This window comes from Ostrea edulis, chromosome 2 (assembly GCF_947568905.1).
Source record: "Ostrea edulis chromosome 2, xbOstEdul1.1, whole genome shotgun sequence".
NCBI classification, from domain to species: domain Eukaryota; kingdom Metazoa; phylum Mollusca; class Bivalvia; order Ostreida; family Ostreidae; genus Ostrea; species Ostrea edulis.
The window spans coordinates 104,562,906-104,589,642 of NC_079165.1; the positions used below are offsets into that span (position 1 = coordinate 104,562,906).

Here is a 26,737-nt window from a genome sequence, read left to right on the forward strand (position 1 = left end):
TTTATGGGGAAAGGTTGGGCAAACACTCACTGTCCCGAGAATAGAGGATGATCCACAATCCACAATCACTTCCTAAATTGGAAATGGTCGTCACAGTTTAACGCGTTCGAGCTATCTTTCGATGGAAGAGACACAACTCTACCTGAGTCACCAAGACCATGTGTGACCCCTTATAAATTTAAAGTGGATCAAATTTCTTATTGATAAAGAATAAATAATTGGTACACGTGTGAAATCATAATCAACAAAAGACGGGTTCTGAATAAATATCGATAGATTTTAATAGAATCATTTTTAAAAATTGTGTCTATGGCTTTATTCAAATGACTGCAGCGCATCTACTCGTTGTACTTGCTTATACTTGAATGCCACTCGCATGTAATTTTATTCCTGTTCAATATTTGATATTGTTTTACACACTCACCCAACAATTATATTCCTCCTCTCCATCTTTTGATTTTGTAATCAGGTAATTCTCAAAAAGAGAACTGGTGTTGTAAATGTATTGCAGGCACTGGTACTCTGCAGAGAGAAAATGTCACATATACGAGTATATATTTAAACCAATATGTTAGTCTATAAAACGCAGATCATATATCACTATATAGGCCATACAACACTGAAACATAAAACGTGCATGCATTCACCAAAAAAAAAAAAATCAACAAAAACAACAAACAAAAAACCACCCAAAACAAACCTTTATATCAATATCATATGTGTGTACAGTGTATATGTTAGTATAGATTATAAATGTCTGAAAATAAAACATTAAAATAGAAATGAAAACATTATATCAGGATGTGTTCGTCAGGACATTAATACATTCACTGGTTGTTTTTTTTAACCTAGAAAGTTTATTTAGTCAGAAAATCAAACCAAATTTTGTTTACATGGTCATTGGTGTACTAAGATTGTTTGATAACAGACAAACTCCGGACCATCTTTTTGCCCATCAGAATACAAGTTACCATGACAAAGCGCTGATGTTCAACATGTCAAAGAGAAGACAATACGTATTATATTTACTTCTTATTATTTTCATTCATTCATCGCGCACACAATACATTTCAAAGCATCATTAAACAGAAAACGCTATGTTATGTGGTGAAGGGAAGATGGAAATGAAATATGCAATGGTGGACAAGAGCAAAATACTAGCCAAAGAATGAGAGCCGAGACAGAATTGGATGTAGCAATAAAACATTGTAAAAGATGCTCCTATATGTTTTTTTCCGAATAGAATACATTTCACCGCTTGTTATGTTTTTTTCAAAAACTTTATAAAAGCCTTAGAACCAGTATCTCTGGTTGAGAATACGTATCACGTATTTTTCCAAGTAAAATACTGTTTAGAGGCATGCTGGTGTTTTCATTATAAACTCTAAAACCTGTAAATGGTTGACATTGTTCCCTTTCCACATTTATATCATACAATTGTCGAAGAAAAACGCTTTTCATGGATACAGACATTAATATTCTTTCAAAATTTAGGTCTCCCATTCCCTCAGTTCTTGTCAGTACTAAATGATATTGTGATTTTAAAAACTAACAATTCAAGTGTGGCAGTAGATGAACATTTTAAGATAAGAGGTCCATGAACCACAACGCTCACCTCAATAACCTTGGGCCTGTTGTTCTTTAAAAGATCATTTATCCCATGACAAATGTTGCCCCCATTTTATGACTCTAATCTAGTCCCATTAGCGTTGTGACTTAATGGAACTTAAATCCACACAATATGAGGATGTCTCAAACCCAATGTGACTAGCAAGACCCTGTCATTCTGTCCAGTAAGTTTTAAAAATGATTCTAAAGACCCTCCTAAATTAACGTATTATGTAAAATTTTATCTGTGATTTTATCCCCACCCTAAACCCGGGGTTCATGGAAAACAAGAGTCCCACGGGCCTTATACGTCACTTGTCAGAGTATCAGTTAAAAGTATCACTAGCCCCAAGGGCTATGAAATCTATAACAATTTTTTAAAGCTAATTCTAATATTCAGCAGCAGTATAAAAACAGGATGTGTTCTTAAAACACAAATGTCCCCGAAAGTGCCCATACTGATGAAAGACTTAACATAATACAACATATGTTATAAAATATTAATACTTTATGACTATTTTGGACTCGCCCTGGGGTCAGAACCCTGGCGGTTTAATTTTGGCACACGTGTAAATCCCTCTCTGCTTTTCCTAAATATGTATTTAGTTTATATAAAGGTCTGCAGAATTAAAGAAGTCTTTCAACTGATAAAGACAATATTCACTTTGATAATTTTGGCCCCACCCTGGAACCAAAATTCCTAATCATGAAATTCAAAATATTTGCAAAGGGCACCTGTTCCTTCTAAATATCCATTTACTTTGAATTTAATATCAATAGCACTAAAGATGATGTTATTTAAGTGGTTTTTGTTGTTGTTTTTGTTGTTGTTTTATTTTATTTTTTTTTTATTTTTTTTTTTTATACATATAAACACTATATGCCAAGTTTGGCCCCGCCCTGGAATCAGAACCCCTACCCCGGAGATCATGAAATTTATAATTTTGGTAAAGGCCGTCTTGCTCTACATCACAATGCATTTACTTTTTCTTACAGATGTGCAGTTGTAAAGAATAATATTTTTGAAAATTGATCAATCTCCCCCCCCCCCCATTTTTTTTAGGCCCCGGGGGTGCAGGAGTCTTGAGATCTACAATTTATGTTCCCTTGTCCCAAAAATGCTTTTAATGACTATGACCAATTTGGTCCCACCCTGGAACCAAATCCCCTACCCTGGGATAATGAAATCCCCTACCCTGGGATAATGAAATCCCCTACCCCTGGGATAATGAAATTTACAGTTTTGGTAAAGGGATATCTTCTCCTTCTAAATATCCATTTAGTTTTCATTCAGTATTAATAGCATTGACGAAAATTCTATTTAAATATTTTACTGATAAACACTATATGCCATTATGGCCCTGCTCTGAAGTCAGAACCTCTACCCTGGGGATTATGATTTACAATTTCGTAGAGACCGTTCTGCTGTACATGATTATGCATTTAGTTTTGCTTACAGATGTACGGTTGTAATAAAAAGATTTTTGAAAATTGATTAATATTTGGCAATCTTTGCCCCACCCCTACGGACCCTGGAATGCAGGAACCCTGAAATTTACAAGTAATGCCCCCTTTGTCTCAAAAACGCTTCATACCTAATTTGAAAAGAAATACATATGTAGTAGTTATCAAGAAGTTTAGAATGTTCAATTGTTAACGCATGAGGCACGACGACGGTGACTCAGGTGACCTAAACATCTGAATTCAGAACATTTGCATATTGATATGATTTAGTGACTGTGTGGCCCTGCTACTTTTAAATTTTGTTTTCACATTTCCTATATATACATGTAGTCTCATAAATTACTGACATATAAGTATCTCCACATACCTAGTGTATTTTACTGTTATTTTAATTTAAAAAACACACTAGAATAACTCGTCAATACACCGGTTTCGAGATACGTCCATGTTATTTTCCTTTGGAGAACTCGTACATAATAAGGCGTGAAAAAATTTGTTTACATGCGGGAGTGGGACAAATTTTCAGCCTTGCTTAAGTGAATCTGCCCAGGAAATTTTTCATACGCATTTTAATCACCCAAATCACCCAAATTCGACCGATACATAATCTAAGTAAATAATAAGTATTCAGAGAGTAATTAAATACATGGAATTCTTATTATATCACGTTATTTCGTGGCTCGTACGTATCATATCCAGGAAATTAAATGCAAATATGACATCGTGTTTAGGTTTCCACTTTAGTAAAATATGTCTTTCAATAGTATTTTGTATTTCCTACATTTACATATTCAAAGAGAAGCCGCTTTTAATACATTTCATTGTCTTCCTCACGGACTATATAGGTCCACATTGTCCCACTTCGGCATTAAAAGTACCACTATATGCACCTCCTACACAGAAGAGCTCTTATCTCGTATTAAACTGGCGTATTTCGGGAGATAACATATTGCGCCATGGAAGTCAGCATTTGAACGGAAAATTTGGTGATAGGTTTTATTATGGAATTTGCATACCTATACGGTAAGTAATTCAGCATTGATAGTGATACAGAGTTTGTTTAATACATGTAGTTAAATAACTCATTTGAAGCATGTGGCATTGTCACTTAGGTGCACATCAATTGCTAGAACCGACCGAAGTTGAATGTAAATTAATTTCCAGACATGGACTTTAAAGGACTACTCAGAGATTCGGTGAATCCAAATATCCAGCCGAGCCGAGATTAAGCTAAGGTGAACTAAAACGAGATCAGCGAATTAGAAAAAAGGCTCAATAGGTATTTTTTGTTTGGCTTGATTTGGCCAAATTTCCCCGAAAATGATAGCACGTTTCCATAAATCAAATGTGGTTATGAGGCGATCTAACTATGTTTTAAAGTTTTTTGGTTACTGTGTAGTCTTGAACACTAAATAATACACCTGAAGAATTAATTTCGTACAAAAATTGAGCTGAGAAGCTCACCTGAGACTTATTGTCTCAGGTAACCTAAAATTACTATTTCTGTTTGACTAAATAGATAAAACAGTGAATCACCAAGCAGTATCGATGTTAATATCAAATCAGTACAAAAATACATGCAGATGAAATAGAATTATTGATAGTCTACTGACATTTTCAAAGAAAATATTAACTGATACAAACTGGAACTTACAAGTATATGGTATTATTTTGGAGTATTTATCATTGATTTTACCACAAAACAGACGTAAACGTCACGGCATCGTATTTATGGTACTTTGTCAGATGAGAGAGAGAGAGAGAGAGAGAGAGAGAGAGAGAGAGAGAGAGAGAGAGAACCACAACAATCAAATGAAAAGCTGACACTGAAGAAGAATCCTTTAGAAAGTTTTCATGCGATGGACATGGATGTAACAACTCACAGTGGAGGAGCAGTCAGTTATAACAATAGGTCAAAAACACTTTATAATTACTTTTATTCAAATGTTCATAGAGAGTGGGGATTTTATTTAACATATCCACATGCTCTGAGTTCATGACCTACAGAAAACCTGCACAGTATACAAGTGAAGAAACCTACTCTTAGCTCCGTGGATCCCGCGACAGTTTTTGCCGTGAACCGTTAACGTGGCCACTGTATTACAAGTATCTGGGTCTATGTCTGAGACCATCCCTATACACTGCTGTCCTCCATAGGTTCCATTAAACATGAATCGTCCATCAAAACCACAGTAAGTTTCGAACAGTAAACCGCCATCATCTGGAAATCATTAAATTCTATATCGTTATATTATCTCATATATGAAGCTTTGCAATAAAAAGTTCACACAGATAAAACCTTGACAATCCAAATTTGCTCGATGGTAGCCCCCTCCCCCATATATTTCAAGGACAAGTTATTCGCATCAGTGAAGAAAATGTCATGTGTTTATCAGACTTCCGTTATCAAAGTAACCTTTCCCATTCCCTTATATGAGAAAGAAATCCGTGTCGCACCAACACTGAAGAGAAAACAGCTGCAGAGCGATCTGTAGAGTCTTCTAAAGGACCGATCAATATGAGTGATATCATCAGATAGGTCTGATCGAGACGTCAGGACTTTCCTTACTTTGTCTATTTATAGGAATTTAGAGTTATCTATCTTGACTTCCATTTTAGGAAAATTGTCGATGCATACAGTCAACCCAAACTTCCGTCAGAGTTAGTTTGCACGCAAAGATCTATGGGTAGTATGACAATCAACCATCTATCAATTTGTTGGTTTTATTCATGTTACACATTCATTTTTGTGTAAATCACATTAAGACATAGGGACCATTCCTTTATTGTATATGGTGCCTGTTGTCCATCATTTATGGCAGTTAAGAAAACAGTAATGATACAGATTGATGCACTTTAATTTCCGAACAAGCTGTCAGCAACGACAAAATGCCGCTCTGGGAGCAGAAGCTTCACTGATGACAAGACTCTTGTAAAACTTCTAATAATGATTTCGACAATTCCGGTTTAATAAAATATTCAGTTGATAAAGATGCAGTTGTTTCAATAGGTCATCTCGGATGGCGCCGATATGATAGTGTAATTATATCTTGTGGCCTTATTTGTTTGCCATCTTTTTGCTTTGGGTTTATTTTGATGCTTTTGATTTGTCATCTTATAGTGTAGCATTATTTTTGTTATTTCGTCTTCTTTGGGGGTGGGGGTTCAGACTTTGAGTCATTTACTAGTAGCTTAGCCTTTGCAGGTACTTTGATATAGAATTGTATTTAAAGATTTCTTTCATTATTTGTTAATCATTTAATTTTACATGTTACACGCTTTTTCATTGGTTGAAAAATTATTGGAATATCGTATGCAAAGGGGGAAAAAATAAATGGCCAGAACTACTTTCTATTGGAATGTTGGGGATTCCTCTGGATGCTACGTATTTACATATATATTAGGGAATCCTGAAAAGAAAAAGTTAACAGTTCCACCGATCTATATAAATTTATTAAACAACAAGATGTGTTTGTGAAACACAAATGCCCCCGATAATGGCCAATTCCGAAGATGGCCAAGGTCACAAGGACAAATATCTTAGTAGCAGTAGAAAGATCTTGTCACAAGAAATGCTCATGAACAATATGAAAGCTCTAATATTTACCATTTAGAAGTTATGACCAATGTAAAGAAAAATTAAAAGTAGGTCAAATGTCAAGGTCAAAAGGTTTAGTACCAACGGAAAGGTCTTGTCACAAGGAATACTCGTGTGAAATATCAAAGCCCTAACACTTACTGTTCAAAAGTTATTAGCAAGGTTAAAGTTTTCAAAAAGTTGGTCAAATGTCAAGGTCAAAAGGTTTAGTACCAACGGAAAGGTCTTGTCACAAGGAATTCTCATGTGAAATATTAAAGCTCTATCACTTACTGTTCAAAAGTCATTAGCAAGGTTAAAGTTTCAGGCAGAATGACGGATGACGGAATGACAGACAGGACAAAAACAATATGACCCCCCGATCTTCGATCTTGGGGGCATAAAAACAAACAAATATCAATTATAAATAATATTTAATTATGCAAAATGAAATAAACATGGCTATTTGTGGACACCCCCCCCCAAAAAAAACCCCAACAACATACGTCTGCTTCTGCAATTCCGGGCTGAGAGTTAAATGTATTCAACCGGGGATGACAATAGTCCAGTTTGCACCTTGCGACAACTTCCTTCATGTCACAAACCCTACGCGCAATGATGGAGTTTTCCGTCTTTTTTTTCGTGGTATACCTCCATCCAACGAAAAAATAATAAATTCATTCCTTAAAGTAATAAATGAGTTTTCAATCTAAGTCACTCTTATGTTTTTATTCAGATATCAGACGACTGCAAGCAAAAACAAGCTCCTGTGAGCAGGGAGTTGGGTAATAGAAGCTTGTAATTGTAAATGCAGTTGTTTCAATGGCTCATGAGCATTACTCTTATCAGCTTGTAAACATAAATGTAGTTATTTCAATGACTCATGAGCATTCTTCTTATCATTCCCCTTCACTTTGGACTATCTGGTACCGTATAACGTGAATGAATACACAACATATATGCACACCACGAGTCCAGAAAGCGCAAAGGAACAACAGTTGAAACGCTTCACATTGAATTTTACATGGAAAGGTAAAGAAGAGGCCTACAGGCCTTATCGGTCACCTGAGTATTAGTTAAAGGTATCATTAAGCCCAAGGGCTACGGAATCTATAATGATCTATAATAATTTCCTGTTCTGCATTTGAACAACATGACACTGTATTTACATGTAACTATGTGTTACGTAATCACCTCTTTCTTGACTTACATATGTACCGTACAGGTAACGTACTTGTTACGTTTATTTTGGACTTTCCCCAGTCAGAGCCCCTGCCATGGGGTCAGGAAATTCAAAATTTTGGTAGAGGCCTTCCATATCTTCTTTAAAAATGCATTCAGTATTTATGCAATATCTAGGAAAACTTTTAAAAAGTGTCAATATTATCCAACCATTTTGGCCCCGCCCTAGTGTCAGAACACCGATTCCCGTGATCGCCGATAAAGACGTTCCTACAAAAGGCAATGAATTTTACAATTTAAGACGGGGATATTGCGTACACTATAAACATGCATTCTGTATACCTCTCGGCATTCAGATGGTGGACTTTTCTGTTCTTTCTAAATATCCATTTTAGTTTTATCTAGTGTCAGTAAAATTATAGAAGTTCATTGAATGCAATGGACACTAACAGTATATCACCATATTGACCCCGCCCTTGACTTGGGACCTCCACCTCTGGGGTTGCAAATTTCACAATTTTTGTACATTCCTTTCTGTCTTTCCTAAATATGCATTTAGGTTTCACATAGTATCAGCAAAATTAAAGAACTCTGTATATAATATTTATATGACCGTTTTGTTTTGGTCCCATTCTGGTACCAAAATCCCCACACTTAGGATCATGTAATTTACAATTTTGGTAAAGGGCTACCTGTTCCTTCTACATTGTTTCAATTTGATATCAATAACTTAAGTTATTTAAATGTTTCACACATAACAATATGTATCAAGTTTGGCCAGCCAGAGTCAGAACCTTTAAGCCAGAGATCATGAATTTAAAATGTTGGTAGAGGCATCCCTGCCATATATGAATATGTATTTAGTTGGGTTTTTTTCACAGATATGCAGTTGTGGAGAATTTTTTAATTGATCAATTTTTGGCAGTTTTTACCCCGTCCCTAAGGTTCCGGAGTGTGGAATTTATATCCCCTTGGTCCCAAAGATGCTTCATACCAAATTTGAAAAAAATTGGAAGGGAGTTATCAACAAGAAGTTCATACGACGACGACCGCAGACCAACAACAATAAATTGTTCATATAGTGAAAGACAATGAGTCGCAACATAATAAGACATCCATCATTACTGAATTAACTGTCAGTGGAAAGAGAAGATACTGGTTACATAGTTCGGACGGCCGAAAAATAAATAACATAATAGTTGAAATCCTTTAACGACATGCAAGGTGTAAAACAGATATTCAGCTGGTATTCATATTTCTCAAATCAATACATAATAGGTCTGCTCAAACTCAACTATAATCTCTCAAAGTAAGTCTACAGAATTTATTACCCTAAATGGAGACTGGGTCATGAAAATCTGTCACAAGGATGCCAAGCAAACATGTTAAAGATATATTTGTTCACCGTTGTACAGCGTCAGAGATGGGCATTTCCCGCTCTTGAGACAAATCTATTTAAAGAATACGAAACAAATGGTATTCCATCCACTGTAAGGAGGACCTATGAGCTTTAATGGCTTTGATATTCATACAAAAGACTAGTGAGACCGAAGGCATCTTTTAGACAGGGAATTGAAGGTTTCAATCGATTTCCAGCATCACTTTCATCATGTTTTTGGACCGACTTTATTTTAAAATTATAACCCAACTCAATGAAAGCAATTTGATAACACCAAAAGTGTTAAAAAGATATCTCGATGATACTACAAAACACACAGAGGAAATAGAAGATACGGTATAATTGGAGAAGCAGCGCTAGCATTTTACTACCACACATGAAACACTTAACCTTAATGTCAAAACAAAGAATTACTTTCCTTCAGGAAAAGTAAGAGAATTGTCGGAACCGTAGAAAACCAAGAGTAACGTCCAATGTCATATTACTTTGAAAAGAAAACAATTTCATCGATTATCAACAGTTAAGAAGAAAGGATGTTTACCACAGAAAGGTCAAATAATATTAAAAACGCATTCTGAAATTGTTGTCACTTTTTGCTGCCATCAACTGATGGCGTCAATAGAACTCAATAGGCCATCGCACGGACAGGAATCACCTGTTTCCAGGAGACTGTCACCTGACATCTTCGGGAAAAAAAATCCTTAAATATGAAATATTTTTTCTTGGAAAACGAAAAAAAATGAGGGCCAATTACTACTTTAATAGCAATGTACCCTCTTTCATGCAAATATTTGGCACATATAATTGAAAGAAATGACTCAATGGTTGTTTTTCAATCTTGAGACCTACATATAAGAGTTTTCCTGGCGCTGCTACGGTAGGTGTCCAGCAGTGGGTATTCGTCGTCCTTGAATTGGCAAAGCGTTTCATAAGGCTGGTTTTCTCGAACACTGGGACCTAAATACACACATACATGACAGCTTTAAAGGACACATCTCATGTTTTCAAAGTATACAAAATTACATATATTTTGTCTTCTTTATGCTTATAGTAATTAATTCCATTAGTTCGTTCGCCGAAATTTTGCGATAATTAACCACAATACAGACTTAAATCTAAGCCCCGATTTCAAAAAGTCTAGTTAATTAGTTTAGTCACGTGGTACAGTGACGTCACATGCGCCCTTCGGATTGTGAAAGTACTACGAGATATTATTAAAAATTCAACTTTTAGGGGCCTAATTTATTTAACATGGGCAACATTTAAATCGATGTTGACAAATTTCCCCAAGTCTTATATGTTTTCGCCACCAGTGCATACAAATAGCGATGTAAATACCCAAATATAGCGAAGAAAGCGAGTATGAAATCGGCAATATTGCGATTAAATAATGCAGTGGCAGATTTATGGGGGGCGCAGCCGCCCCCCCCCCCCCATTTAAAATTTTCAAATTTAAGGTAAATCGTGGTGTCTTGTTTAGAAAAATGTATTAAACGACAAAAGAAGCAGTGATTCCTTCCACTCCCGGAGAATTAAATGAAAAAATCTTTTGATTTCTTGAATTATTTCTTTGGGAGAACTTAATTTTTTAATTTTTGCGTCATTTTATTAATTTCACCTTATTAGAAATCATAGAAAATAGTACAAATGACTAAATAGGAGACATATTTCAAGCCCTATAAAATCTGTAAAATCCAGGAGCCTCAAGGCGGCCCCTCATAAAGAGGCGCCCCCCCCCCCCCCCCCGTAACCGCAATTCCTGGATCCGCCCCTGTAATGTTTATATGGGTCGCTGTCTGTTTGGTAATGTTATTCCTTTATACATCTGTAATTGGCGCTGTTTTTCTAAAATGAACAGTGCAATTATTAATTATTTTTGGATTAGACAAATTATAATATGTTACATTGTTGACAACTAGGCCCTATATAGGCATAGCTACTGCCATTGGTGCATTTCGGAGAGAGAGAAAAGAAAAGAAAAAACCCACACACTCGTCAATAAAATAATCAAATTTAAAGTGGAAATCTCAACATTTTATTTTAAGAAAGCAATCTTATCATAATTTTTGAATTGTGATCTGCACGTCGTTAGGAAGTGGGAGCACGGCGTTATACTGACGAGTTCAATGAGAAATAATTTTATAATTCAATTTAAAGTTAGGAAATACAATATTGTATTATTCATAATTAGAAGTTCAATTATTTTGTATCTTTAAATTTTTTGTAAATCTACCAGTTGGTTGAAACTGAGAGCACAAGTTATATGTTGTTACAAGGTGAAGGTTAGTTTATCCGGAGTGTGTATTGGATTTGAAGACCAGAACAGGATTATGTATACATGTATATACTGTAGGCATAGCAGTGCTTAGCGTCGATATATCCATTTTCTCGCAGTTTATCTGCGTCTCTGTCCAAACGGTTTTTGAAAAGGTGAGTGGGTGTTTATCAAAGGAAAAGTTCTTGCTCCAACAAAAAATTATCCGTGTTTTATCTCATACCTTCCATCGGAAAATGGAAAAACACCCAGTCTAAATCCTTCTACCGACAACTTGTACACCCTTACACAGCACAAAACACATTAATGCATTGTTATTTACAAGCTGTTGATGTGATAATTGGTGTTTTGTCGATTAAATCTAATCTGTTTATGAAATGGCTAATAGATGTTTTCAAACCCGAGGGCGCATATGAAGTCACACATAACAGCGCGTAAAATAGCGAAAGTAAAGATTTGAATTTCATCGCTATTAAACTAAAAAACTACGCAAAATATTTCATTAAAAACACATTTTAAAGTAGTTTTAGGCATGAAAAAAATTAATTATTTAGAAAAAATGAAAAAGTTTAGAAACATGCGTTATGTCCTTTAAGATAGCCCCCCCCCCCCCCCTAAAAAAAAAACCCCAACCAAACAACATGGCTCTACTATTAGATGTAAAACGCTTTCATATCCAGTAACATTTTTGGAGTATGTGTTTTCCTATGAAATAAATGACAGGAATCTGACACTTACTTATTCTGTATCGAAATAAATGACAGGAATCTGACACTTACTTATTCTGTATCGAATAACATTGTTTCCCAGTCTCTCTAGTTCGATGCATGAATATCTTTTAGAGCTGAAAATAGAAAAAATACCCAGTCTAAAAATTACATGACGCCACAAGTAATTGTTCGCTTGCTACAGATACAATTTTTATAATGTAAAGTAATAAAGGCAATAAAAGGGTAAAGTAACAAGAGGCCCATGGACCATGGCGCTTATCTGAGCAGCAGTTTACAACTGTAGCAAAATATTTAGCCAATAATTTCTGTATCCTTTTCCTGGTCCTGATTGACACATGATTAAAACAATTTTTGTAACAAATAGAACATTGATACTCCTCATATTAAAAAAAACCCCATTGTGAATATCATCTGATTCCAAGGGGGCAACAAATTGATTTATACCCGGTCCTTTAAAAACAATATATATATATATATATATATATATATATATATATATATATATATATATATATATATATATATCTTAGACATTTTTTTTCAATGTGGTCCTCTTCAAGGCAGCACGGATTACAATTTACAATTTGAACTAACTTAAATCTTTGTCCTGTAATGAACATATTGCATAAATTTTGTGATTTATGAAGCAGTGGTTCTTGAGAAGGTTTTAAAACAACCAATCCATTTTCATCATTTTTCAATTGTATTCCCTATGGTCCTTCATTTCATTAAATTTGAATCCCCATTAGCCAAGTTTGTTTGAAACTGGTTCAGTGATTCCAGAGAAGAAGACACCGTGAAAAGTTCACGACGACGACAAAATTTTGATTTTAAAAAAAAAGCTCACTTGAGCCTTTGACTCAGAGATAAAATATGTTCACAATATGTATATTTGTAAATTCTAGTCCTCCGTTGTGACTTGGACACCATGTTGCGGTTTGAAGAAACTATAAACACCATAATACTAATACATTTAAAAAAGATTATCCATTCCAAAGAATGGTTTAAACAAACTTAAATCTACATGAAATTAACATGCTTCCATATCTATTCCAGAAATTACAACCTCCCTACAGTACCAACCAGACCCAACCTGACAGAAAGCAGTCCCAGAGCAGTCCCGGGGACTTTCTGGGACTGCTGAGCAGTCCCGCACCAGTCCCAGGGCAGTCCCGCACCAGTCCCAGTAAACAAACCGAAAAGCAGTCCCAGCGGTCCCAGCAGTCCCAGTATGCGGGGTTAAGATAACTAGTGGGAGGAGCTAAACCGACAGTGAGGTTATCAATAAACATTGCCGATAATCGCTGGAGAGCGTCAATACGGTAGTCGAAATTGAAGATAAATGACTTACAATGTAATTAGAGAAAAAAACAATACATTATACATGAAAACAGCACATATTCAAAATACCTGTGTGACACTTTTTCATGAATTTATAACAAAGCTAGAGCCAAGCTCGTTGCAAAGCAACGAGAGGTCTTCCGTCGGAGCTGTGTGACATAAAAACCTTAAACTTGACCATATGTCCTTGGGTCAGGTCCTAATGCAGCCTAGTTAACATGAAAATACAGGAACTGTACATGAGTATGTGTGTGTGGGATCTAGCTTTCGCCTTCCTTCCCTCTTGATATGTTATACGTAACATCACCCCGGGAAAAATTATTTGAAATACTTATCCAGTGATTTTACAAAAGACGAATACAAGTTAAGTTTTAGAAAGAAAATAATCAACTGTACTGTGACAGGAAGATAAGTACTGTAACGATATAAGTAGTTTGGCTACGCTGGCGATTCTGACTTCTCGTATGTACTTATGAAATAGTTTGAGAATTTAATATATATCATTGAAATGAAGCTATAAAAGTGTACTATAAATTTTTATCGTTAGGTGTTTAATAAATTTATACTACTCAAGTACATGCGTATATGATCTCATTCCACGAATCAGTCTTTTGAGGCGCGCGTGTTTGTGGGATTAAATTCTTTCAGCATTTAACTTTTCAATCCCAATAATGAACAAAAAATTACGATTTAAATTTATGAAATTTATGGCTCAGGACATACAATAAAGCTTTATAGCTGTTACCAATATTTTATCATACAACAAAATTATGATAGCATAATATTCAGACTGAAGAGAAAAATCCATCGAGTTTGAATTATTTATACATACAAATCAAATAAATTGCTCTCAAATCTTGAATATTTGATTAAACTTTCATATCTATCTGCGTAAATACATGTAGGTATATTATGTACACAGTGCACACAGAAGTCGCGCATGAATTTCACGCCAGGGGCACGTGCCGAAGTAAGTTATACACATATTTTTCCCCCTTCACCCACCTAATGATACGGTTACCTGTTTGCGGGTCAAGCTGTTTACTCATATATAACACAATACTCGAGCAAAATATTATGTTTATGAGATCAATAAGATGTTAAAGAACAACTTTTCCAGCGAAAGCCATATCGAAATATTTACCGTTTTTTAGTTATAAAGCGAAAACTTTGAAGATCCCCAGATCCCTAATTGAAGGGGCCAGCCCCTTTTTAGGGATATCAAAAGAAAGCTCTTAACATTTTGCACAACTTTTGTTCTACACTTCTTAACAAAATATTTCTAGTTTAAAAGATACAAAGGAAAATATGTGTAATTTTTTGCTCCTTTAGACGTCCTAATTTTTGAACCCTGTCAACCACCATTTCGAACACTGTAATCAAAAAACCAAAAACGATGTGCGCAACTACAATGCTCCTACTTTTCATTTTCAATGCATTTTCTGCTCAAGCTTATACAGTCACGGAGCCTTTGTCTGGAAACCAAAGCCCCTAAAATTTCATTCAAAGGGGAATAACTCGTGAACAGAAGGGAATTTCTGAAATGTAGTACATGATTTTAAAATTGTTCTGTAAAGTTTATAAACCCTGAAAATTTGAGCAAAATCCATCCAGAAATGAGCGAGATATGAAACTTCAAAGTTAGCGTCTATGAAAAAGAAGAAACAAGAATAAGAAGAACTAGACACGATCTCGTTGCGAGCAACGAGTAGGTCTTCCGTCCGATTTGTTGATGCACTCGGAGTTAAAAAAAAAAAAAAAAGACAAATGAGTCCCAATTTAGTTTCCGACTTTAAGACACTTTAGATATAATCAATTTTTCATATCATAAGCTTCTGAAGCAAAGTTGCGGTGAAATTCGTTTGAAATTCGACTCTCCAGGCGAGCCATAAGGCCCGCGGGCCTATTTCTTGATGTCATTTGTTAGCCCTCTATAGACTCAACAACTTTAGTTCTATATGTCTTTACAAAATATTTACCTGTAAAAAGTTATTGAGATCGACCGATATTGACAAAAAATCGACTCTACAGGCGAGCCATTAGGACCATAGGCCTATTTCTTGATATCAATCGATAGATCTCGATAAACTGAACAACTTTTGTTCAATATGTCCTTACAAAATATTTACCAGTTACAAGTTTTTGAAATCGACTGATATCGACAAAAATCGACTCTACAGGCGAGCCATGAGGCCCACAGACCCATTTTTTGATATTGATCGATAGGTTATGACACATTGAACAACTTTTGTTCAATAATGCTTTTCAAAAAATATGTCGTTTTAAAGATATGAGGCGTCAAATATTTACGATTTTGGCCCTTAAAATCTCTTGATCGATAGGTTATGACACATTGAACAACTTTTGTTCAATAATGCTTTTCAAAAAATATGTCGTTTTAAAGATATGAGGCGTCAAATATTTACGATTTTGGCCCTTAAAATCTCTAATTACGTAACATATGACCTACTTTTTGATTTGATAAGATCAAGCTCGTTGAGATGAACATTTCCGCTTCTACAACTTATTATAAAATATTAATAGTTTCTGAGATATTCTCAAAAACATTTGGACCCTTCTGAACCCCTAATTTAAAGGGCCAGCCCGTTTTGCTTGATATCGTAAGAAAGGCCTTGTCATTTTAAACATTTTTTGCTCAACAAGTATTTAGAAATTCTTTACCGTTCTCGAGTTATCGCTACAAGAAATATTTAGGGGCCAAACTGTAGCTCCCTAACGGGGCCACATAGGGAAAAAACGAAATGTACATATTGTTTAGATTATCATTCTGAACAACTTTTGTTCAATAATGCTTTTCAAAATATTTGTCGTTTTCAAGATATGAGGCGTTAATTATTTATGATTTTGGCCCTTAAAATCCCTTATTACGTAACATATGACCTACTTTTTGATTTGATAAGAACAAGCTCGTTGAGATGAACATTTCCGCTTCAATGACTTATTACAAAATATTAATAGTTTCTGAGATATTCTCATAAACCTTTGGACCCTTCTGGGCCCCTAATTTAAAGGGTCAGCCCCTTTTGCTTGATATCGTAAGAAAGGTCATGACATTTCAAACATTTTTTGTTCAACAAGTATTTAGAAATTCTTGACCGTTCTCGAGTTATTTCTAGAAGTAATTTTTAGGGGCCAAACTGTAGCTCCCTAACGGGGCCACATAGGGTAAAAACGAAATATGCATATTGTTCAGATCATCATTCTGAACAACTTTTGTTCTTTATTGCTTTTCAAAATATTTGTCGTTTTCGAGATACAAGGGGTAACAAATTTATGGTTTTGGCCCTTAAAATCCCTTATTACGTAACATATGACCTAAATTTTTATATGAATAGATTTGGATTGTTGAGATGAACATTTTTTGTTCTTTGACTTATACCAAAATATTAACGATTTTTGAGATATTTGATCTAGACTTTGAGCCCTTCTAGATCCCTAATTTAAGGGGCTAGCCCCTAAATCTTGATATTTTCGAAAAGATCTCGTAAATGTGCACAACTTTTGTTCTACATGTCTTAACAAAATATTTGCAAGAAAAAAGATATTGGAGATCAAAGGTCAAAAATCGCCGAAATCGGCGAAAAATTTTGGCATCCATTTTTTCAGGTCCAGGCGAGCGTTTAGGCAAATCGCCTCCGGTAAAATCGAATCCCCCACAAATCTTCTAAAATGTTTACTCTATCTTGTGTAGAAATTTCAAGACTCTAGCTTCAAAACTAACGGAGGAGATGTGTGGACAACAAGGCCCTTCAAAAAGTCACTAAAAGAGAGATAACTCCTGACCGGAAGTGACGTCAAGCACGAAATTTTGCAAGCAAAGTCTCGTCACCAAAAGACATCTTTCCTGAAAATTTCGTGAAAATCGATCGAGAAATGGCTGAGAAAAACGCGTGTACTACCAAGGAAAATAATAATAATAATAATAATAATAAATAATAACTAGAAACTTGTTGCCATGGCAACAAGAAGGTCTTCCGTTCTTTCCGTGTCCAGTAGATCCACCACGCTAACCATTAGGCTAGCGAGGACCTCGCCTCAAAATGAAACAAACTGCAGTTCAGATTGCTTTAGTCAAATTCGGTTCCAGTTTTGTGAAATGCTTGGAATTTTCAAAAATATATTCCACAAAATGTACCGTTGCGCCTTACAAAAAAAAAACACGTTATGATTCCTGTTGTCTATATTCACTTTCGGTCATGACCGGAAGATCTCCAATCGAATAAATATTTCATTCGACATCTTAATAATTCTCAACTAATCATTCTTTTAGCTTTCGACAAAAATACAAATGTTTGAGACAACTTCCGGTTTTTCGGTCGGCACTTCCGGTAGACATATTTTACATGAACAAGACCTAATTATCATCCATAATAGCCCCAATATCTGTCCAAAAAAGAAAACTTCAAAAAAATATATTTTTTATATCGCTTCCTGTCACGACCGGAAGTGACGGCTACGTACGATTCTCACATGATGCAAACACACTGATGACTGACTATCAGTCTTGAAAATTTGAGACTTCAGTCGTTCACATTTGCAGAATATTAGCTTGAACAAATTCTCATTTTGAAGACTGCAAATCTCACGACCGGAAGTAGATTTCACCAAAATACATTACGTTACTCTAGACATTTGCAATGATTTGCAATGTCAATAACATACAAGAAAATCATTTATAATACTCCATATACAAGTGAGATTTAAGACAAAGTCAAAAACTCAATTTTTCCACCTTTTCCCACAAAACCGGAAGTTGCCGTTTTTACTTCCGGTAGGGTCAAGATATTTCAAAAGATCAAGAATGAAGCAATAAGCTAATGTTCGTTCTGCGTCAAAAGAAAAAATCTGAAATTTTCCATTTCTTTGATCACTTCCGGTGAGGTCCGGAAGTGACGGTTGACGAAGTTAACCATATTCGACAAACCTACTTGTCATGATCTGTCATTCCTGAAAGTTTAGTGCCTTAATCTTTAACTGTTGCTGAGCAATTTCATAAACAAAATCTCATTTTGAGGACAGCAAATCGCGCGACCGGAAGTAGATTTTACAAAGATACTTCACGTTACTCTAGATATTGTCGGTGTAGGTAACATATTTGAAAATTATTTCAAATACTTCATTCACAAGCGAGATTTATGGGAAAGAAAAACGTCCAATTTATTTCCATTTTCTCTTATAACCGGAAGTTGTCGTTTTTGTTTCCTGTGGAACTTACATATTTTGAAACTGCAAAAGAGATGCAATAAAGTGATGCAAGTTTTTATAAAAAAAGAAAAAGTTGAAATTTTCGATTTTTTTTATCACTTCCGGTGACGACAGGAAGTGACGGCGGACGTGCTTAACCAAATTCGGCTCGCCTACTCCTTAAGGTCTATCACTCCTGTAAGTTTGGTATCTTAATCTTTTACCGTTTCTGAGATCTCGCGCGGAGAAAATATTTTTGAAAAAAACCGAATATCGGACATATCTGACTAACGGAAGTGAATTTCAAAAAAAATGAAGAAAAGGTCTGGAGGTATTTATATTCCCTATCATCCCTGAAAATTTCAAGAAAATCCATCCAGCCATCTCTGAGAAATCTTCAGTGAAAAAAAAAAATAATAACTAGTACTTATTGTAACGGGGACCGTTACAGATGTTCCCCAAACATTCCCCCATTCAGCAAGTGGTGTCATTTAATTCAGTACAAGTGGTTTTGACCATTGCAAACTGTGAAACATGTGAATATATAACTATTTTATAACGTTCAGTCCATTTCATGCTAATACAAATCAGTTATAAAGATCTGAGAGTTTTATGCACTTGCACGTACATGCATATAAATAATTCGACCATCTCGATACATCAGAAGTCATACTCTATGTGTACAAGAGAAGTTTCACAACTGTTCAATGAAAAGGGAGAAATTAACGGCAACTCAAAACTACAAAGACCGAAATCAATGCACGTGCATACACGTGCGCGTGAGTACCACACAGCAATTTTGTTGATGCTATTCAATAGACATTTGAACAATATACTTACTATATGAATTTGGTATCGATTCCTTCACTCATAAGAAAGTTATTGGGATTTCAAAATCGTCCATTCAGAATTAAGCGCACGTGCATGCGCGTGCAGGGAAGTTATTTTGAGACTATTAATAAATTGAGAGGCCCGAAACATACCTACAACCTAATTTTCAAACCTATTCATTGCAATCTCAAAATGTTATAGACCAATAATTAAATTTAGACGTCAAAAATTACAATGTACGCGCATTCACGCGCACGCAATTTTGATAATGGAGAATTTGTTGACACTATTTCATAGACATTCATATCATAGATCCTCAGGGTAAATTTGAATTCATTTCCGTTTTTAATTCAATAGTTATGACCATTTTAGTACCCGAAAAATGAAAGAAAGGATATGCACGTACATACACGGGCACGTGAGTATGACTCAGCATCAATGTTGATGTCATTCAATAGACATTTGATAGATATACTTACAGTATGAATTTCATATTGTTTCCATCATTTATAAGAAAGTTATGGCGATTTGAAAAGCGTCCAATCAGAATTAAGTACACGTGCATGCACGTGCCGGATAGTTATTTTGACTGTTTTCGTTTGTTAAGAATATCAAGATACATATACAATACAAGTTTGAAAAGATTTTGACAAAAAACAAAAAAGTTATGGTCATTGAAAGAATTGAATATTCAAATGTCAATGCACGTGCGTGCGCATGCGCGTTTTCAAATTTTATAACATAGATTTGTAGATATTTATAATTTTTACATATCCTGCAAATATCATTAGATTGTCTTAATTTACATGAAAGTTATAAACGGTTTTGTCTTATTCAATCAAATTGAAGCACACGTGCATGCGCGTGCAGAATTGAAATTTTGACAATGCCAAACGGTTAAGGGTCTCAAGTTATACCTGCAATATAAATATCAAACGATTTCATTGAAAAATAAAAAAGTTAGACGCATTCCAAAGTTTGTAAACAAAAAATCCAATGCACGTGCATGCACATGCATGCATTTTCAGACAAAATGACGTTCGTTCTGCACATCTAAATAGAGTATTCTATCATCCTAAAAAGGTTTCATCTTGATCCCTTCAGTAGTTTCTGAGAACACTCGTGGACAAAAAAGGGTGACAAGAATAAAGAAAGAATAACTAGTTGTAATTGTAACGGGGACCGTTACATATGTTCCCCAAACCTCCCCAAATTAAAAAGTGATGTCCTTGTGAATCTATAGCAAAAAATCATTTTATTTTAGCCTTTAATTACATGTAGTACGTTCAATATGGTCATTTCAGTACGAAAAAATGAAAGAAAGCGTTGCACGCGCAAACACGCGCACGCGTGTACGATTCCGAAATTTTGTTGATGTCGTTCAACAGGCATGTGTATCATATACCCACAGTGTGAAGTTCATAACGTTTCCACCAAATACAAGGAAGTTATAGCGATTTTAAAATCGTCCAATCAGAATTCAGCACACGTGCATGCACGTGCTGAGCAGTAATTCTAACCACAGCAATTTGTAAGGAGTACCAAGACACATCTAAACCATTAATATCAATAGAATTTGATGAAAAACAAAAACATTATCGTCCTTTAAAAATTGAACATTTAAAAAACGTTGCACGCGCATGCGGGTGTGCGTTGGCATTTTTTTGTTACACCAATATATAGATACACATATTGTCTACGTAAGCTGTGAATATCATCTCATTCGCTTCATAAATAAGAGAGTTACAAACGTTTTAGTATTATCCAATCAAAATGAAACGCACGTGCATGCGCGTGCAAATTGGTAATTTCGACCATACAAATCAGTTAAGGGTCTCAATATCTACCTATGATATGAATTTCAAGCCATTTCAATGAACAACAAAAAAGTTAGACTGATTCCAAAGTTAGCGTACAAATTTTGTAATGCGCGTGCACGCGCATGCGTGCGCGTGCTGGCAAAATAACTATTATTTTTCATATGTACAAATGATATACTATCATCCTATTTAGGTTTTATATCGCTTCCTTCAATATTCTGATTTCCCATTTTTTGTACCAAAATTGCAATGCACGTGCGCGCGTGTGCATGCACGTGCAGACAAAATGACTATCACTATGCACATCTACAAACGCTATACTATCATCCTGGAAAGTTTCATATCGATCCCTTTTGTAGTTTCTGAGAACACTGCGGGACAAAAAAGTACCGGAGAAAAAGAATAATAATAATAACTAGTTCTAATTGTAACGGGGACCGTTACAGATGTTCCCCAAACCTCCCCCAATTAAAAAGTGATGTCCTTGTGAATCTATAGGAAAAAATCATTTTATTTTAGCCTTTAATTACATGTAGTACGTTCAATATGGTCATTTCAGTACCAAGAAATGAAAGAAAGCGTTGCACGTGCATACACGCGCACGCGTGTATGATTCCGAATTTTTGTTGATGTCGTTCAACAGGCATTTGTATCATATACCCACAGTATGAATTTCATAACGTTTCCACCAAATATAAGGAAGTTATAGCGATTTTAAAATCGTCCAATCAGAAATCAGGACACGTGCATGCACGGGCTGAGCAGTAATTCTAACCACAGCAATTTGTAAGGAGTACCAAGATACATCTAAACCCCTAATATGAATAGAATTTGATGAAAAACAAAAACGTTATCGTCCTTTAAAAATTGAACATTTAAAAAACGTTGCACGCGCATGCGCGTGTGCGTTGGCATTTTTTATTACACCAACATATAGATACACATATTGTCTACGTATGCTGTGAATATCATCTCATTCGCTTCATAAATAAGATAGTTACAAACGTTTTAGCATTATCCAATCAAAATGAAGCGCACGTGCATGCGCGTGCAAATTGGTAATTTTGACCATGTAAATCAGTTAAGGGTCTCAATATCTACCTATGATATGAATTTCAAGCCATTTCAATGAACAACGAAAAAGTTAGACTGATTCCAAAGTTAGCGTACAAATTTTGTAATGCGCGTGCACGCGCATGCGTGCGCGTACAGAAAAAAGAACTATTATTTTTCATATCTACAAATGATATCCTACCATCCTAGTTAGGTTTCATATCGCTTCCTTCAATATTCTGATTTTCCATTTTTTGTACCAAAATTGCAATGCACGTGCGCGCGCGTGCATGCACGTGCAAACAAAATGACTATCACTATGCACATCTACAAACGGTATACTATCATCCTGGAAAGTTTCATATCGATCCCTTTTGTAGTTTCTGAGAACACTACCGGACAAAAAAGTACCGGAGAAAAAGAATAATAATAATAACTAGACACGATCTCGTTGCGAGCAACGAGTAGGTCTTCCGTCCGATTTGTTGATGCACTCGGAGTTAAAAAAAAAAAAAAAGACAAATGAGTCCCAATTTAGTTTCCGACTTTAAGACACTTTAGATATAATCAATTTTTCATATCATAAGCTTCTGAAGCAAAGTTGCGGTGAAATTCGTTTGAAATTCGACTCTCCAGGCCTGCGGGCCTATTTCTTGATGTCATTTGTTAGCCCTCTATAGACTCAACAACTTTAGTTCTATATGTCTTTACAAAATATTTACCTGTAAAAAGTTATTGAGATCGACCGATATCGACAAAAAATCGACTCTACAGGCGAGCCATTAGGACCATAGGCCTATTTCTTGATATCAATCGATAGATCTCGATAAATTGAACAACTTTTGTTCAATATGTCCTTACAAAATATTTACCAGTTACAAGTTTTTGAAATCGACTGATATCGACTCTACAGGCGAGCCATGAGGCCCACAGACCCATTTTTTGATATTGATCGATAGGTTATGACACATTGAACAACTTTTGTTCAATAATGCTTTTCAAAAAATATGTCGTTTTAAAAATATGAGGCGTCAATTATTTATGATTTTGGCCCTTAAAATTTCTAATTACGTAACATATGACCTACTTTTTGATTTGATAAGAACAAGCTCGTTGAGATGAACATTTCCGCTTCAATGACTTATTACAAAATATTAATAGTTTCTGAGATATTCTCATAAACCTTTGGACCCTTCTGGGCCCCTAATTTAAAGGGTCAGCCCCTTTTGCTTGATATCGTAAGAAAGGTCATGACATTTCAAACATTTTTTGTTCAACAAGTATTTAGAAATTCTTGACCGTTCTCGAGTTATTTCTAGAAGTAATTTTTAGGGGCCAAACTGTAGCTCCCTAACGGGGCCACATAGGGTAAAAACGAAATATGCATATTGTTCAGATCATCATTCTGAACAACTTTTGTTCTTTATTGCTTTTCAAAATATTTGTCGTTTTCGAGATACAAGGGGTAACAAATTTATGGTTTTGGCCCTTAAAATCCCTTATTACGTAACATATGACCTAAATTTTTATATGAATAGATTTGGATTGTTGAGATGAACATTTTTTGTTCTTTGACTTATACCAAAATATTAACGATTTTTGAGATATTTGATCTAGACTTTGAGCCCTTCTAGATCCCTAATTTAAGGGGCTCGCCCCTAAATCTTGATATTTTCGAAAAGATCTCGTAAATGTGCACAACTTTTGTTCTACATGTCTTAACAAAATATTTGCAAGAAAAAAGATATTGGAGATCAAAGGTCAAAAATCGCCGAAATCGGCGAAAAATTTTGGCATCCATTTTTTCAGGTCCAGGCGAGCGTTTAGGCAAATCGCCTCCGGTAAAATCGAATCCCCCACAAATCTTCTAAAATGTTTACTCTATCTTGTGTAGAAATTTCAAGACTCTAGCTTCAAAACTAACGGAGGAGATGTGTGGACAACAAGGCCCTTCAAAAAGTCACTAAAAGAGAGATAACTCCTGACCGGAAGTGACGTCAAGCACGAAATTTTGCAAGCAAAGTCTCGTCACCAAAAGACATCTTTCCTGAAAATTTCGTGAAAATCGATCGAGAAATGGCTGAGAAAAACGCGTGTACTACCAAGGAAAATAATAATAATAATAATAAAAATAATAATAATAATGAAGAAGAAGAACGCGAACAATAATAGTAAGGTCTTCCGCAGGAGACGGAAGACCTTAATAATAATAATGAAGAAGAAGAACGCGAACAATAATAGTAAGGTCTTCCGCAGGAGACGGAAGACCTTAATAATCTTAACCAGCACAATCAGTAGAAGGTATTCCGTTGTTACGGAAGACCTTAATGATAGTTTATGAATAAGAGTGAAAAAAGATACATGCAGAGTTTGTAAGTCTGATCACAGGTGTTTGTGGACAGGACTTCCGGTACCCCCCTTCTTTTATTTTTAAATGTTCAATTCGTTGGGTATTTCGGACGTATTTTTGATAAAATATGTAACTTCAGAGTTTATCTATTTCAATGGAATACACAAATCTCGCATAGAAACCGTTTTTAAAAATGTCATATCACCGATCATAATATATGAACAAGGTGTGCAACTCAGCCAGCGACATGTTGAAAAAATCTACACCTCGCTGAGAAATCCTATCGAAAAAACACCAATAATGCATATACCAACTGAAAAGAACGGTCATTCTAAATCTACTGATGATTCGTGGATTAAATGCATCGCTATTTGGTGCGCAATAACTACTTCACACCGCTCAATTTCATCGTTTTAACCTCGCCACTTCTCATTTCTGACTATAACGAACGGAAGTTGTAATGCTGGAATACTTCTGTCGCAGCCAACTATTTTTAGAACGAGAAAACCCGAGACGAGGTCTTCCGAATACCATTAGCTACACGAAAAGGGAAGAGAATACCGATCATAGTAATCAAGTCTAGCCAAAGAGGGTCATACATGTAATTTCATTTAACTGGTCAAGTCGGTTGTGGAAAGACTAGCACATCCACAAATATAATTAAAAACCTCATAGTGTTGGGTAGGTAATCTATCATGGAAATCAGAAAGAACCATGAAAGCTCAATATATTGACAATGTTCCACATTTCAGTTATAAGGCCAACTATATAGCATTGGCTAACATTCGTTTTTTAAAAAGAAACAAAATAGTTTATCAAGCCCCTTACATATGATCAGATCCAAATTCGATTAAAAATATAAAAAGTAGGGGAGGGGGGGGGGGGGGTAACAAATTAATTGATAAAGGAATGTCAAAACTTTATGTTATAACTTAAATATAAGATTAAACAAATATCAACAACCAGCACTTGTGCATGGATCGCACACATATTTTGTGTATAGTTCACATCATGATAAAAAAAAAAACCTACCCGCTTCTACCCCTACCCCACTCCCAATATCATTTTAGATAATTATAATCAAACATCGATCTGTTCAGTATGACCTAATCACAGGGGTTCAGGCCCCCACCCTTCTCCGAAGAACATACATGATTCGACTTTTTGGTTGAAACTCTCTACTGCTTATTAGCAATGTCTTGCAAACACAATAAAGTCAACTCATGTAGGTTATTCGGGGGGGGGGGGGGGGGGGGGGGGGGGGGGGGGGGGGGACATTGTGTCAACACCATTATGATCCAAATCATATCGTATAGGGTTAAGAGTTTACAATGATAGTATATTTGGATATATTAAAAGTGGTATGGTTCCAATAATGTGTAAATGTGCATATTACTGTGGAAAGATGCACAACCGATTTGAAATATTTTGATCGGTATTCTCTTTCCTTTTCTTGTAGCTAATGGTATTCGGAAGACCTCGTCCCGGGTTTTCTAGTTCTAAAAATAGTTGGCTGCGACAGAAATATTTCAGCATTACAACTTCCGTTCGTTATAGTCAGAAATGAGAAGTGGCGAGGTTTAAAACGATGAAATTGAGCGGTGTGAAGTAGTTATTGCGCACCAAATAGCGATGCATTTAATCCACGAATCATCAGTAGATTTAGAATGACCGTTCTTTTCAGTTGGTATATGCATTATTGGTGTTTTTTCGATAGGATTTCTCAGCGAGGTGTAGATTTTTTCAACATGTCGCTGGCTGAGTTGCACACCTTGTTCATATATTATGATCGGTGATATGACATTTTTAAAACGGTTTCTATGCGAGATTTGTGTATTCCATTGAAATAGATAAACTCTGAAGTTACATATTTTATCAAAAATACGTCCGAAATACCCAAC

General features: G+C 35.4%; 1 protein-coding gene across 2 annotated transcripts in view; it reads right to left on the reverse strand.

Moving 5' to 3' along the window:
• The window catches only part of LOC125667296 (uncharacterized), a 93,451-nt gene that overhangs the window by 23,633 nt on the left and 43,081 nt on the right, over positions 1-26,737 (reverse strand). For both annotated transcript variants that reach the window (XM_048900725.2, XM_048900724.2), the window contains exons 12-15: positions 12,285-12,349; positions 10,080-10,187; positions 5,114-5,293; positions 425-522 (exon numbers count right to left, since the gene is read on the reverse strand). In XM_048900725.2, coding sequence (XP_048756682.2) covers positions 425-522; positions 5,114-5,293; positions 10,080-10,187; positions 12,285-12,349 — 451 coding nt within the window. The remainder of the gene's footprint in view (positions 1-424; positions 523-5,113; positions 5,294-10,079; positions 10,188-12,284; positions 12,350-26,737) is intronic.